The 16,962-nt window shown below is 31.6% G+C and overlaps 1 protein-coding gene across 1 annotated transcript; it reads right to left on the minus strand.

The window, feature by feature from the left end:
* Window positions 1-905: 905 nt before the first annotated feature.
* On the minus strand, window positions 906-16,381 carry LOC131844605 (isocitrate dehydrogenase [NADP] cytoplasmic-like). The gene is made up of 9 exons (XM_059193536.1): window positions 16,020-16,381; window positions 15,049-15,164; window positions 8,636-8,780; window positions 6,763-6,962; window positions 6,123-6,257; window positions 5,899-6,002; window positions 4,933-5,083; window positions 3,223-3,456; window positions 906-1,882 (listed from the first exon to the last, which is right to left on the minus strand). The coding sequence occupies exons 1-9, from the start codon at window positions 16,087-16,089 to the stop codon at window positions 1,730-1,732; spliced, it is 1,308 nt and encodes a 435-aa protein (XP_059049519.1). The 5' UTR covers window positions 16,090-16,381; the 3' UTR covers window positions 906-1,729.
* Between the last annotated feature and the right edge of the window lie 581 nt (window positions 16,382-16,962).

The raw sequence follows: 16,962 nt of genomic DNA on the forward strand, positions 1-16,962 counted from the left end.
TTGTAACTTAATCTATAATTTTGCACAATCCGCAAATATTATACACATAATTATGAAGTAATACTCTTCATACTACTAACAAAATAATTATATATTATAGATTATAAATGTAGGTAAATCACAGTACGTTCAGTAATCACCTACATTAATGTGTGTATATCTATGTCTATCTTAACGTCTAAATGAACGGTAGAATAAAAGATTATTAAAAAATGTTTATGTACGACTGTACCATCAATATTTAATTATATATTATATGCAGTTATATCTATATATTAGTTTTAAAACTGAACTTGAAACTAAGCTGCATTCTAATTGATATTACCAAACCGATTTTAAAAATGACTTGGCCTATTTTGTGGTCATAAACAGACAAACAGGAAAGCAAGTTCATAAAATAAAACAAACTTTAGAAAAATATAGGGAATCTATTTTGCTTACATGCATACATTGTTTATATTTTCCTCATGATCTTCTTATATATAAAAAACATAGAAATGATTAATTAAATTACAATTTATTCTTAATATTCACCACTACCATAAACTTTATACAAATGTAACCATACACAATATTACAGGTCCATACTTGTACGTTACATAAAGTTATGGATATTAAATAAAATTGTCTTTATTCAATCAAAAACACTTAAAATTGAATTAGTCTATTAAAAAGTTAATACTACTTGTGTATATTTGGTTCAGAATCCTGGCTAATAAAATACTCTTATTGATAGTGCTAAGCAATCCGTGGTTTTTAAAAATTCTTTTACTCAGATTAATATCTTCTACATCATACCAAACAAACAAGCAAAAAACAACTGCATTATAAGTGAAAGAGTATGTGTTCAAATGACTTTTTAAGTTAATTTAGATAGGTAATCGTAGAAACAGTACTAAGGCACTCAAGGTGATTGTAATTATCACTAATCTGAGTTATTTAGTGCATTAACTATACTCATTATCTCATGTTTGATCCTTGTTTCGACATAAACACATTTATCTATAAAATAATCATATAACCGGCGTGATTAATGTAATAATTTCTAGTGAAATGTTTATTATGAATAACAGGTTATTGATTTCAAAACGATAATTTATAAAGTCAGATGCAATAGAATTTGATATCCTACTAATAAGATCTTGAGTTTAAACTATTACGAGGTGATTTTATACAACTACAGTAAACTATTTAGAATTTAATGTATCACCATGGTAGCTACTTTATCAAAATTATCATAGTATAAAGAAATGGTTTAATTTTGTTTTCTTAGTAAACAAAAAGTTAATAAGAATAAGAGTCAAAAAATAATTCAATTAGTGGTAATTTTATATACTCAACCATTACCGTGGCTCTCCAGTTTTTCCACCACTGATTAACTAAAATATTACAAAGTTATACGCTAAAAAAGCGTGCGAAAATAATTCGCGGGAATATAATTCGCATTGAGTATTATATTAACCCTTAGTTTTTTTTAATTTCATTGTACGCTCAGTTCTGTGAGGTTACTCACAATGTATATACATTAATTTACTTATATTTTCATACAACACTAGTTATCAGTTATCATATCATTTCCAGTTATTCTATGGAAAATATTATTTTGCTAATACTAAATATTTTATAGGAATGGTGATGTATAAAACATCTATAATTTCATTAATCATGCATAAAGAAATCAGAAAATATCTATTTGCTAATTAATTAATTTTTAACTAGTAAGTATCCTTCACTTCGAAAGTTTGTGCTCCAGTTGGTCAGCAATTGCTAAAAGGAAATCTTCGGTGTGTAAATACATGCCTTCCTTAGTATTTTCCAGTCCATGGATGCAAATTACAAGGTCCTTAGTCATCTTACCGCTGTCGATGCATTCCACGCAAGCCTGTTACATAACAATACACGCCCATAAAGTATTAGTAATACAATGCAATTTTTATCAACAACTGTCTACATATCTTTGACATGATAATCTTCAAAAACAAAAATTGTTTTGAAAGGCATCAAGATTTTGTTAACAACAGGATTTAATATGATAAGAAATTATTAATTGTATTTTCATGTCGAAATATTTATAATAATTACACTACTATTGTAAAAGTAATGATAAAGGCTCACACGGAGCAGCATGCCACAACTAGAACCATCCCAATTTCTCACCACATTAGTTAGCTAACTAATAACAAGTCCATCCGTGCCGGTCGGAAACCCATAAAACATTATTACAATGTGCCACTACTATGTAACTACTAATAATTTTAATTATACACTAAAGCCTAACATATCTCTCGTGGAATGATTCTGTTTAAATTTACTTTGGTAACATAATACCAAATATTTATTTACATTTTTATTATTTTTGCACCTTATTAAAATAACTTTCTCCTATTTCTCTTAAAGTTATTGCACACTCATACCTACTGTAGATTGTAGCTGAAAATTAGTGTTTGCTCCCTGGGCAATTATACTGAGCTACGCCCTCTTTACACTGCTGTAGCAGACTTCAATAACATGCATGCATTATGTGACACTTGTGACGTTCAGTTGGTTATTTATTGTTGTTAGTATTTACTGTTTTTATTATAATTATTGTCTTCTATCTATATATAAGATAAATGCCAACGGTGAATTATTCGTTATATAATTTACAAGTGGAAGAAATAATGTAACTGAACTAATAATGTAGGATAGTAGCAAGGTAGGTAGGCTTTTTTTATTTTTATTTAGGCAAAACTCGGAAGTTGATCTTTTTTCTTCTGTGATAAAGTAAGATCATGTATGAAGTGCATGTGTCTGTTATTGTGTTACGGTTTCAACGTTAGGACAGTGGCAACATCTGACACAAGAAGCACTTAAGAATAAAGGTATCAAATCTAACCTAGGTTCTCAAGTATGTATACTGACAATTGTATAGTATAATAGAACAATTGAGTTTATGTATCTTCTCTACTATGCACTTATCTAATTATAGGATGCGTTTTGTGAGTCAAACGGAAAGATAAAATTGTTTCTGATCGAACACAATAAGCGTATAGTTAAAGTACACAATAACCTTAGTCCTCAGGAGCCAGATGAGAAATACAATATCTGTTAGCTACTTTTAATATAACAGTTTAAAAAATTAAAGCACCCATGTTTAGATATAAATAAATAACACCATTTTAGATAATGAATGTTGAATTGTTTAGTATTCAGGTAGAATATTGTATAGAGTACAATGCATACCTCCTCCAGAGCAATGGCGAATCTTTCCAATTCAGGCGTATTGTCTAGCTTGGCACGGTGGATGAGGCCTCTAGTCCATGCATAGATAGATGCAACAGGATTCGTTGACGTTGGCTTGCCTTGCTGATGCATACGGTAGTGACGCGTAACGGTGCCGTGAGCAGCCTCTGACTCGACCGTTTTACCATCTGGGCACATTAACACTGATGTCATCATACCCAGCGATCCGTAGCCCTGTCAAGAAAATTTTATGACGTATATTTATTTAAACAGGTAAGAACTTATTTTCTGAATATAACCTGGCATAAAGGTAGATATGTGTATATGAGAATATATAATATTATAACTTTATTTAATCTGTTATATACAGTACAGTGTCTTATTGATAACACACAAATAAAACTTGTGTATCTGGTAACATGAAGTTTCATATAAGTGTTTTTCATAACTGATTGTTATATAGAAATACATAGCTAAAGTACATAAGCAGTAACAAAAGAAATGCACGGCACTGGGAAAACCTGGAAAAGTAGTTAGACTGCAATATACGGAACATCCTCTAATAAATAATGATATAAATGAGACATTTATTTAGATAAAGTCGTAATTTCCAGATAAAATAAAAAAATAATAATAGTATCTTTAAAAGGCGAGTCGGTCGGCCACAGGATCAGCGTAATTCCTTTTTACATTACTATTATAGTGGATTTCGGGTTATAGTTTTAGAACGGGCCGCCTGTAAGACATCTTTGCAATTAATGCTATTTTTGTGTCTTAAACCATTGTATTTGTCTTTACTATTATATTGTCACACATTGTATATAGGAAAATGAATTTGGAAGGGAAAAGATTAGTACCTGGAAGGATTTAACATAGAACAATACAACTGTGTAATAAATCCTAAAGTAATATACCGGATATTACTTTAGGATCTAGTACGCATATACTTAGTTGGTGTAATTGATACGGTATATGGGACACCAATTATAGTACTAATTACACTACCAACGTACAACTGGTCAAATCACGATAATTTGCAGTATTTTTATAATTTACAATTTTAAAACAGTATCTACAATAATTTATGTAATACTACAAATACTAATGAAACATTCATATTCTGATATTCTTCTATATACTTTATTATAATTTGTCTTGTTGTAGTTGTACTGTGTCTATAGCCTGTATTGTAATTTGTAATATATCTAAATAATATTAGTACACAATTAACAGTATCATAAAATTGTCGTAGAAATGTACGACAAACTAAATGTTTAATATAATAAAGTTATAAAAGTACTCAGACACATTATTGTGATAAATCGATAGATTAAGAGATATCGCTACGATTACCTGTCTACATTGCAATAAAAATAATCAGAATTATGACGGATAGGGAATTTCCTACAATATGCGATAGGTTCACAGTGAATGCGTTGAAATTGACACGTAAATATGTAGTAGTACATCGTTGTTATTGACTGATAAAATTATTTCATAGGGTATAATTGGTCTCAAACTCTAAATACAATGTACCCTGCACTGCACTACAAAAATATAAAATAAGCATATCCTTAACTTAGTACATATGTATATATAAATAAAGTTGAATAAAAAAATGTTATTGATTATATTTTTATACCTGAGCTACAACTATGTATATATATTTAAAGTTGAATAAAAAAAATGTTATCGATTATATTTTTATACCTGAGCTACAACATCTGACTGGACATCGCCATCGTAGTTCTTGCAGGCCCACACGAATCCACCAGATCCTTTGATCGCCTGCGCCACCATGTCATCAATCAAGCGGTGTTCGTACCAAATCTTCGCATCTTCAAATTGCTTTTTGTAGTTGCTGAAAAGAACTTATATGAGATATCCTTGTGACTGCGATTAGATCTCGGGATAAATTAATAGTACCAACAAGAAATTATACTGGCAAGTATAATTTCTTGTTGGTTAACTATAATTTCTTGTGGAACATGTTATGTTCCATGCACTGCTGGATAACAGATTATGTTGGGGCCAGAAGCCGTCGTGCAGGTCATTGAGTACCTAAACACAACTTTGTACTATTTCTAATTGATAGAGAGAGGGAAGTACGTTAATAATGGGAATAAGTGATTCACGATTTCTTATAATCCATTCAATAAACTGCTATTTAATGAGCTTGTAATTCACCGTATGATATTGTAGTAATTGCCGTTAAATTATAAGCGTTTTCAGCTATATTATATATGTATCAGCTATATATAATACATATATTATTATTGGAAGAGTAAAACAGTATGAAATAGCACTGTAAAACAGTAAACTAAAAAGCACCCTACTTATTTTTGTATTACTATGGGAAGATGTAAATCATAAAATTGTCCGCGTTATCTAGTGACCTAATAAAAGGTCGATACACCAATGCCGTCGTTATCGAAGTTTGTTCAGTAATAGTGAAGAACCTTCAGCTTTAACTATGAGCGATGTGTCTTCAGTCATTGTGTTGATATAACTTTATTAGCAGTTAGAAATTTAGAATACATACAAATAGGTAGGTACTATACTTATATTCACAATATGAAGACGCTTTATTTTCACAAGTAAGTAAATATTTTTGTCAGAGAACTAAGTATTTGGCATTGTTATCGTTGATAACTAAAAATATATATAAAATTCTACCTTTGATAAATTTCTTCGAAAATATCTTTGAATCTGCCGTCGTAACGCTTGAGGATCGTATTCTTTGTAGACAAATACAGAGGTATTTTCTTTTGTAGTGCCACCTGAATAAACAAAGTGTTTTACAAATTGCAAACAATACTACTCGTTTGTGAATAGTTCACATAACCGTAATGCACTTTAATAATAGTGTACATAGCTACATAGTCATAAAATATTTATACCTGAAAACTGGAGTGTGCGAAGGCGCGTATAGATTCGTCGGTATTGTACATGCCTTGAGCGATACCGGGCGATTTGAAGTCGAACAATAAATATTTCTGTGTCGTTCCATCTGCCGCTGTGTAGACTAGTTCCACCTGATTAAATTAAATTAAATCAAAAATTGTTTTATTCTCAAATAGTTTTTTTTATTGTATTAAACATTTATTGCACCAACTTTAAAAGCAGATACATTCAAAACTATAACAATATATTAAAGAAAGAAGAAGGTACAGAAGACGGTCTTATCACTAACATAATCTCTTCCAGACAACTTTGGAGAGACAACAAATACAACAATAGAGTATTGATAAAAATAATATAATAATTTTTATTATTATTATTACGAAAACATTATTGTGCCAAAATGGCTACACCCTTTTATCATTTTTCCATGTCTGTATTGTGAATATAGTTAACTATGTACACTGATATTTGTTATCACTCTTAACTAGTTGGATGCATTATGGATATATATATATACATATATATTTTAATTACAAAGTTTTATATTTTTAATTTTGAAGTATTCTAAATAATTACCAAATTAAATCATATTAAGTATTGCTTTATTAGATTTCTCAACTACTTTTGCTAACATACCTTTCCTGGTTTAGGTACTACGAAGTCCTGTGCCTTGTATTGATCTCCATGAGCATGACGGCCTATAACTATAGACTTGGTCCAGCCAGGCACCACACGTGGAATGCTTTTACACAAGATAGGTTCTCGAAACACGGTCCCGCCGAGAATGTTACGGATCGTCCCATTTGGGCTCAACCACATCTTCTTCAACTTGAACTCTAAAATATACATATTATACGTTTTAAACAAGAAAAAACTAGTTATTTGCAGTAATGAGTTACTATAATAGTATAACATAGCAAACAAACCAATAAACGATTACAGCCGTGCCGCATTAATGAATGATATTGAGAATAAAATGCACTTTCTGACTGATTTTTTTAATAAATGTTCATCATCCTTGCCTTGGCTTTATTCCATTATTTGGGGTCGTAGCAGTATGTCATCCGCTTCCACAGATCCCTATCAGCTATCATATCTAAGCATATTCTCCTTTTATACCATGTTTTACATAATCCATTTAACGTTCTTTCGACTTCTCCTTTTCTATCCATCCACTTTACCATACTTTCTTTAAGACATGGTCCTCATTCCTCCGCAAACAAGCCCATAACGTTAGGAATATAAATTATTGATAATTAAAATTAATCCATTAATTTTTTTAGTCTATCATTTTAGATGAAATACCGAGAGACAGAGATATAGTTTGTAGACGCTTGCGCGTGTGACGACAACACAGATTTTTATTTTTTTTATAAAATGCTTAACGTGTGCGATCGTAATATATGTATTGTCTAATGTCTAGTGAGCTCATAAGCTAAATAAAAAAAGTAAATAAGCGGACAGCGATCCAACCACTTCAAATAAGCTGTAGAACAACAAACAATTGAGTTAATTAAAATAATTAGTAACTTCCACTAATACATGCATTATGTAGTACGAGTATATAGATTATAATAGTATATACTACGTGTACGTGTTCATTAATTTAGAAGTGACACGAAACAGAGATTATCTCAAATTTTATAATGTTTATTATATAACAATTATAACGAATGACCTGATCGTTTAATAACTTTTATTATCTATAGGTTATCCGAAAGTTAAATAATAAAAGTTGTCTCATTGTTATGGCAATGGTCTTTTCTATAATGTATATAAGTCTATTAAAGATAGATTACATATCACAGTTTGTTTTTCGAAATTAATTTGACAATTTAAGAATAATAAGTATAAATTTAAACTACAATAAATATACTGGTAACGGTAAAAGTAGTACTGATCTTGTAGATAATCTGTGCATATTATAAAATAGCGTCTCCGCCGCTATCTATGTATATACTTGTTTTTTTTTTAATTACATAACGGATTTTAATGGGGTTATCAGCAATAGATAGAGTGATTCAAGAAGAGAGAAAGTTTTAGATATGTAATGTAATATATAAATATAAATATATAAATATAATATAAAACCATAAATTATAGTACAAAAAAGACGAGAAATTCAAAGATTTGTAATACACCCGCGCGAAGGCGGGTCGGGATCCCTAGTAATTATTATTTCAAACCATCTAGGTGAGTTAATACCACAAAAACAACGTGTTTGTTTTTTTATATCTATACATATAAATAAAATTGGAGTGTCTGTTTGTAATATTGAAATAACCGTTTTTTACTACATGCATATGAATATAAATACGGTACACAGACCAAACTAACATTTTACAATTTTTCTCTGTCTGTCTGTTTGTTCCGGCTAATCTCTGAAATGGCTGGTCCGATTTTGACGGGACTTTTATTAGCAAGTAGCTGATGTAATAAGGAGTAATTCAGGCTATTTTATAAAAATAAAGTTAAATTCCACGCGGACGAAGAACGCTAAGATACGTACCTTCAACCCTCTGTTCATCGGGTGTAATAGTGGCACACTTAATTCCCACATTGTGTTTGAGGATGGCGTTAGCTGCGTCGATGGTCACCTGGTCATTAGTCGCATCACGGTGGGGCAGGCCCAAGTCGAAGTAAAGGCTGTCTAGCTATAATACCAACAACATTATCCATTACATACATAATAGTTCTTCTATTATACCTACATTATAAAATATATTTACAAGATTTAAAGTTCTTATCCCTTATCACAGTCGCCTGATAGTCCACTAAAACACATGCGGATCTGGACTCTTACAAAAAAATTAAAAAAGAAACCAAGAAGGTAATTGCTACAGAACGAGCCAATGCTCAGCAAAAACTTTACAGACAATTAGATAGTAAAGATGGTCAGAAATATATCTATAAACTTGCAAAGCAACGGTGTCGGAGCGCGAAGGATCCCGCTAGATGTAAAACCATCAAAGGTCAAAGTTGTTGTATAGGAATAAAGATGTGATAGAGGCTTGGCATCAATACTATGAATACCTATTGAATACCAATGCAGCCACTACACAACTTTCAGATATGCCCAAGAGTGTAGGACTCATACCTCCAATACATCAGAGTGAGGTTAAGGTAGCATTATTAAAAATGTCGAACAAGAAAGCCATAGGCCCTGATGGAATGCCAGTGGAAGCGTGGAAATGTCTACGCGACCAAGGAATCGAGCTGCTGACTGACCTTTTTAATCAGGTGATGCTCTCTTCTAAAATGCCAGAGGCATGGAGATTGAGTAGAATAGTTCCGATTTATAAGGGAAGGGGTAGTAGGTTCGAATGTAATAACTACCGCGGAATCAAGCTACTAAGCCTAAGTGTGGCTACACTATGTGTGGCTACACTATGAAGCTTTACAAAAGAGTGATTGACAGTCGTATAAGATCTGAGTACACACTGTCTAAATATCACTTTGGCTTTGTACCTGGCTTATCGACCACCGATCCGATGTTTGCTCTCAGCACAATGGCTGAGAAATATCGCGTTAAACACAGGTCATTGTATGTAGCGTTCCTGGATATGGAGAAGGCATTTGATCGTATCCCTAGAAATACGATCTGGTGGAGCCTTCGCAAGAAAAACGTGCCCGAGCTATACATTAATATTCTTGCTGACATGTATAGAGACTCCAGATCTATGGTACGAACGGTAGTGGGTCAAACAAAACCAATAGCAGTAACAGAAGGTGTGTACCTCAGGGCTCAGTACTAAGCCCCTTCTTGTTTGCCTGGTTCTGGACTCACTCACAGAGGTTGCGCAGGAATCAGCATGCTGGACCTTCATATACGCAGATGATGTAGCGATTTGTACAGAAAGTCGCATTGAGTTGCAGGAGTAGCTTCTGTATTGGAAGCATCAGTTACAAATGGGTGGACTAGTGTTGAATATTGCGAAAACCCAGTACATGGCTATGAATGTGCCAGATACCTCTGATAACAGTCCAATTTGCATTGAAGGGCAAATGATCACCATGTGTGATCAATATAAGTATCTGGGAAGTATAATGAACTCCGGGAATATAGAATGCAATATTCAACACCGAATAGCTGCAGCGTGGCTTAAATGGCGAGAAGTGACTGGTGTTACATGCGACAAGAGAATGCCTGTTAAACTCAAAGGGTTAATTTATAAAACAATTATAAGACCCGTTCTTATGTATGGCAGTGAAATATGGCCCGTAACCCAAAAGAACGTGCATGCCATCCAAGTTACTGAAATGAAGATGCTGAGGTGGATGTGCGGTATAACCAGGCACGATAAAATCCGCAACGAGTACGTACGAGGAAGTCTGGCTGTTCGCGACATTGCTGAAAAAATGCAGGAAAGTAGGCTGCGATGGTATGGACACGTGAAGAGAAAGCCGCCTGATTACGTCGGAAACCTGGCACTGCAACTTTCTGTTCCTGGTCGAAGGGGCAGAGGCAGACCAAGGAAGGGATGGGAAGATGTTGTTGCTAGGGACATGATAGAGTGTGAGGTCTCTGAAGACGATGTCCGGGACAGGATTAAGTGGCGGACAAAAATAGGGAAGGCTGACCCCACCACCATGTGGGATATATAGCCAGGGAGAGAGAGAGAGAGATGTAAATTAATTGAACCTTCAAAAGGTGCATTACTTACGAGAAAAAATAGTAAAGTAAAGGAGATATTGAAATTTAAAGAAAAAGACATATGCCATTAGTTTTGCGAATAATAATTTGGGTAACAACTAAGATAATAAGTATTTATTTATAATAAATGTACATCCATTGTAAATAAACATTATCTTAGTACATGTCAAAGATCCGGGTCAGCAAATAGCTCCATAAAATTAGCCTATATCTGATGGGCAACAAAATAACATAGGCACTTTTGCTGCTTTACATGTTTTACAAATTTTATAAATAAACTAATGAAGCAGCTAGTGCACTTATATGTAGCTAGAATTGTTCTAACAAAACGTGAAGATGTGACTTGTCTTGTAAATAGATTTATTACTTTATTTGTAACTAGCGACCCATAATAAATCTTCGAATTTCTCATATTATTCTATAGTAGGTATAACACGCATGTATTATTATACATATAAACCATCCTGAATCACTCAATATCTACTGCTGAAACGTGCATGTATATATATACGTTGCATAATTTAAAAGATTAAGCGAACAGACAGCTACGGCGACTTTGTTTCATACTATGTAAAGTAAATAGTAAGTTTTGTTCGCATCATGGTTCATTCACAAATGGGGAAAAAGGGAACCTATTCCGTTCCAAATACTACGTGTATGCTGAATTTGATGATTAATTAAGTTAATTAATGATGATGGGATAACGGAACCCGAAACTCGCTATGAAGAGACCGATAGATAAAAAAGTGATTGATGGTGAAGTTCTTAAGGCGTTGCCATTTTAGGCAAATATGACAAAGAATAATGGACTGAGGTAAGCCATTAAGGCAAACCAGATGGAATAGTTGCAAAACTATTCAACGGTAACTATATAATAAGCTTCTTTCTGACAATAACATAAGGCAGATAACATATAAAAAATCGTTGATATAATTAAAATTCGTCATTGTATAGTTAAATATCAATTTATTTATGCAATATAGGTGTTCGAAGTATTTAGTATTCCATGAAGTACATGATATAGCAATAGGAGAAATACCTATGATGATTGACGTTACGAATGTTTATGTGCTTGTATATAATAGACATAATACGACAGGATTCAGTAAAGTGTAAATTAATTGAAAGAAGCTCCGACATCTACTGGAACAACGAGCAGAATAATAATTACATAAACCGGTTAAGCGGGACCTGAATGTGGCAGGATTTTTTTTAGAAAATGGACGATGACATTTTGTACGAGTGGCTTTGGCCTTTGCCGCAGGCCATGCCCGTTTTTGCAGATTAATCCTTACTAATATTATAAATGCGAAAGTAACACTGTCTGTCTGTCTGTCTCGCTTTCACGCCAAAATTACTGAACCGATTTAAATGAAATTTGGTACACAGATAGTCTAGACCCTAAGAAAGGACATAGGCTACTTTTTAATGCGAAAAAAGGGTTGTAAGGGTTTGAAATTGGGGATGAAAGATTGTTTGGGAGAATCGTCAATTTTGAAGCTAGAAGACTGAAACTTATTTTTGAGGCTGCTAATTAAATATAAATAAATATGACATACAAAGTTTTTAAAAATTTTATCCTTAAGGGGGTTAAATAAATTAGGGCATATTTTTTTTTTATGTAAATTTGTCATTCTTGAAGCTAGAATGAAGAAACCTTTTTATTGGCTTTTTGAGTTAGTTTATTAAATACTTTACTAATATTATAACTGTGAAAGTAACTCTGTTTGTCTGCCAGTCTCACTTACACGCTAAAATTACTTAACAGATTTAAGTGAAATTTGGTACACAATTAGTCTAGATCTTGAGAAAGCACATAGGATACTTTTGGATGCGAAAAAACGGTTGTAAGGGAGTTGAAATGGTAGATGCAAGGTTGTACGTAAAAATCATCATTTTTTAAAGTATGATACTTATATTTTAGGTTGGTGATTAAATATGAATAAATATAATATTCAAAGTTTTTAAAATTTTACCCCTAAGAGGGTAAAATAAAATAGGGAATGAAAGATTTTAGGTAAATTCTTCATTTTTTAAGTCAGAAGCTTGAAACTTATTTTTGAGGCTGTTGATTAAATATATATAAAGAAAAATGGGTTGTAAAGAATTTAAAGGAGAGTTAGATGTTTATATAGAAATATTGTCATTTTTAAAGCTAGAAGCTTGAAGTTTAATGTTTAGCCTATTTATTCAATATATATTTAGAAAAAGAGTTATAAGGGGTTGAAAGAGCTATGTATGGAAGTGTCGTCATTTTTGAAGCAAAAAAGACAAAACTTTTTCATTTGGCTTTTATTGGGTTAGGTCATAACATTTTTTTTTTTCATTATATGGTCAAGGTGACTATTTTACGCGGACAATGTCGCGGGTACAGCTAGTTATTCATAATTATGTACGTCCATCATTCTCCATGTAAGATTAAAGTCCCTAGCGAAGATAGTAAATGTGTATATGTATAAGTATATTATTTCAGTAAGCAAGAATGAGCTGATCACTAGAAATAATACATAACATAACATAATTAGATATATATTGCAGTATTCACTTGTAACTTTGTATTTACAAAGATTCCTAGATGATTTTTATGTGAGACGGAAAATGGCAAGTAAGCTGATGGCCTAAAGTATCGCCTCTATATAAAAACCACGCCTACTCCATCACATGCCATTGTAGAGAACTAGTGCCATACCCCAAACTTTACTGCCGTATAGCGCTCTTTATCTATAACACTGCATCACCGCTAAACAACCACACATTTTTTAGAAAGCTTAGAAAAAATATGAGTTTTTGTTAGATTGAAACATTCAACAAGCTGATGGAGTATTCCGAATAGAGTTGGAATTTGTAACAGACTAATAGTAGAATTTGTTGAGACTGAGATACCCATTCGCACATATTTATAGTCTCTTCTCGATTTACACAGCGTATTCATTATTATTCAATAGTTATAGGCACTTACAAATACGCTACATAACATACGACAGACATTTAATTCAACTAACATTGGCCTCATAAAGTAGTGATAAACAAGTGACACTGTTAATTGGTGATGATAACCTGCAGTGATAATTGAGTTTACTCAGCATACATTTTATAATTACATTACGTGCGTATTTTTTAGTTATCGTTCTAGGGGCAAATATCTAAATATATACAGATTAAACACAATGTAACTCATTATGATGACAACGGTAAAAAAAAATATAAACATGTAAATATTACAGCAGAATTTTACTTCATTATGCCACTTCCCTTGTGTTATTGAGCCTCTTGGAGGTCATGAGATATCTATGACCCAACTCTGTAAGGTTTTTTATTGGCTGAAAGAAATGATAGTGCCCACCAGTGTATACTTGCAATAGACAACCAGTCCATTATCTATTGAAAAACAATACTAAAATTAAAATGAGGAATAACTTATAGGGAAAAGCAGCAAAGCTGTCTACATGTCGCCCTATTTTTCGGGAGCTTCAATAATCTGTTACTAAGATAGATTAATTTTATTATTATTTTACAAACTTTCATATTTCGAAAATAAATAGAAATATACACATCTATTTCCTTGGTTTGAATTTTACTGTTGTGTCAAGCCTATAGGATGATGTCTACATGAGTACCTCTGTCCCACCTATTTCTAGCTAAGCAGCTTACTTTGTATGTTATGGTTTATAAGTGACTGTGGGTGTAAAATATAAAAACTTAAGAGTCATGACACCTTAATTCGAAATGCATAAAGACATCAACTTGTATGCCATTCCTGTCATCAAAATAAATATTTTTATGATAGTGGAATAAACATCATAGGCAACCAATGAGAATGTGATTTTAAAACACAACAACACAAACATAACAACACAATTTCTTTAAAATATATCTACAAAATTGCTATACTCTATTGGAAACGTCCATGTAATCTTTTAGTTAAAAAATATATATTTTTAATTTAAACCATAATGTTTCATATTTATATGCAATATTATACAATCACTGTGGTTTTATCTATTAGTACCATTTTCCCTATACTTATATTCAGTAGAACATTAACTATACTACAAATTATCTATTTAGACTGGAAAATTTTCCATTAAAAGTAATTAATATTTATGTGTAATTAATTATATAAAAAAAAATCTATTCGAAAGAGCAACATGCAATTTTCTTGTTAATTCTTCTTGTGATGATTCTGCATTCTGAATGAGTGGTAGATTAACAAATATGACTATGCAAAAGAGCTTATTTGAATAAAAAATATTACTATTTCTATTTACCTTGACATATGGGAAAATTAGTTTTTCCTTTATTTTTTCCCAAATAATGCGAGTCATTTCATCTCCATCCATATCTACAACAGGATTAACTGCCACAACCCTCTTAGTAGTTCCATCTAAAATCAAAAATTAGAAGTGATTATATTTCTTAAATAAAATCCAATAATAACTAATATCACTCATATGTATGGTACTTATGAGTAAACTCAGCAGTAGCAGTTTAGTCTTTACTGTTGCTTAGTATATAACAAGGACAATTTATGAGTATCTTTTGAAACAACTGAATTGTAACTTTTAAATAAATGCAACAGTTATTTTTTTAAATATCGGGATGACTGATCTGAAGATCTGTTTTGAGATTTATGATTTTATCTTTACATATATGAATTTATACATATTTTATGCCCCAAAAAAAGTTACATACAGTTACATGTGAATAGTAGTATTTCCCAATCCCAAATTTTTATATTTTGATACCTATTTGGTTGTATTTCATAACTGACATTAGATATATTAAACTTCAATATAACACTAAAAATACAAAGTAGACCTCAATATAAAGAAGTTGCTAAATACTCTTTGAACAACTGTAACTCTTGTGACATAAGGTTTATACTAGTACATCACTGACCCAAACTCATCCACCAGACATCATGTCATATAATGACAATGCAGGATGTCTGATTCCAAAGTTGCTTTAAAATATATGTGATAAATATCATATAAATACATTCTCAATATAATATTCTCAGTATAAAAAAATGGTTATTAAGAACACATGGTATCTTATAAAAATAAAGCAGGTAGCTGCTTATAATTTGTCTTACATACTTGACCCATTACCCTTTTATATGTAGCACAGTTTTTTTAATAAATAATATCTATTTAATTTCTGTTTTAAAAAATAACTTCGTAATTATTATTATATAAAGAAAATAATACGAAAAGAAAACAGTGAAAAAGAAACTTACAATGTCTTGCTGGTTTGATTGTAAATTCGGTTACATATCTAAGTAATTGTCTAGAATGGTTGCAGGCCATTTTTACTGTATTTTTTATTATACTTGTCTTATTCCCGCTTATTCAGTTTTCACCGTAATCAATTATATTGTTTTTAATTTTGATCAATAAATGTAATTTTCGATTATGTGCTGTACAGTGACAGCACAATAAAGACAAAATAAATTCAATTAAGACCAAAACAAAATTACGTAAAGATACGAAAAAGTTTTAAAGACTACAATGCGATATAAATATATAAATACAACACGGCAAACAAGTAGAGTAGACACAGCAGGTGAACAAAATACAGTCAAAACTGGAATAAGTTGGTACTACTACAGGATATAATAAACTATTGGTAATTATTCGCATGTTGGTACTCGACATAATTATAATAAAAAAGTACGGAATAAGTCAGTGTGACCAATTTAAAATAAAGAACTTGCTACATTGGTTTTTTAATGATATATTCTGGTAATCAGTATGAAATCCAAACTATTTTTTTTTATTATATTATCATGCATGCATGGCGATCTGCACCTCGCAGTGCAGACAATAGATATCACTAATAAGGTAGGACGTTAAAGACCAATGCATTATTAGGCATATATATTTTTTGAGACAATTTTGTAATTTGAGAAGACATGGAAGGAATTGCAGCTGTTTTTCTGTCATTAAGAAATAAAAGTATATCGACATTTAAAAGAATATTATAACATATTTTTCTTTACTGTTTTACTTTTCTTACGACAATTTCAAGTTGAATTACATCTCAACTTAAAAAAAATTAAAGAGAACATTATTTTTAAATTAAGTAAAATAAAGACGATCAAGAGAATAAAATTCGGTTTCCCCTTATAATATAAAAATTCCCCAGTAAACATTTTTATGACCATTGTAGAACTAGACACT

This window comes from Achroia grisella, unplaced genomic scaffold (genome assembly GCF_030625045.1).
Source record: "Achroia grisella isolate CSIRO2021 unplaced genomic scaffold, CSIRO_AGI_Agris_v1 utg402, whole genome shotgun sequence".
Taxonomy (NCBI): Eukaryota; Metazoa; Arthropoda; class Insecta; order Lepidoptera; family Pyralidae; genus Achroia; species Achroia grisella.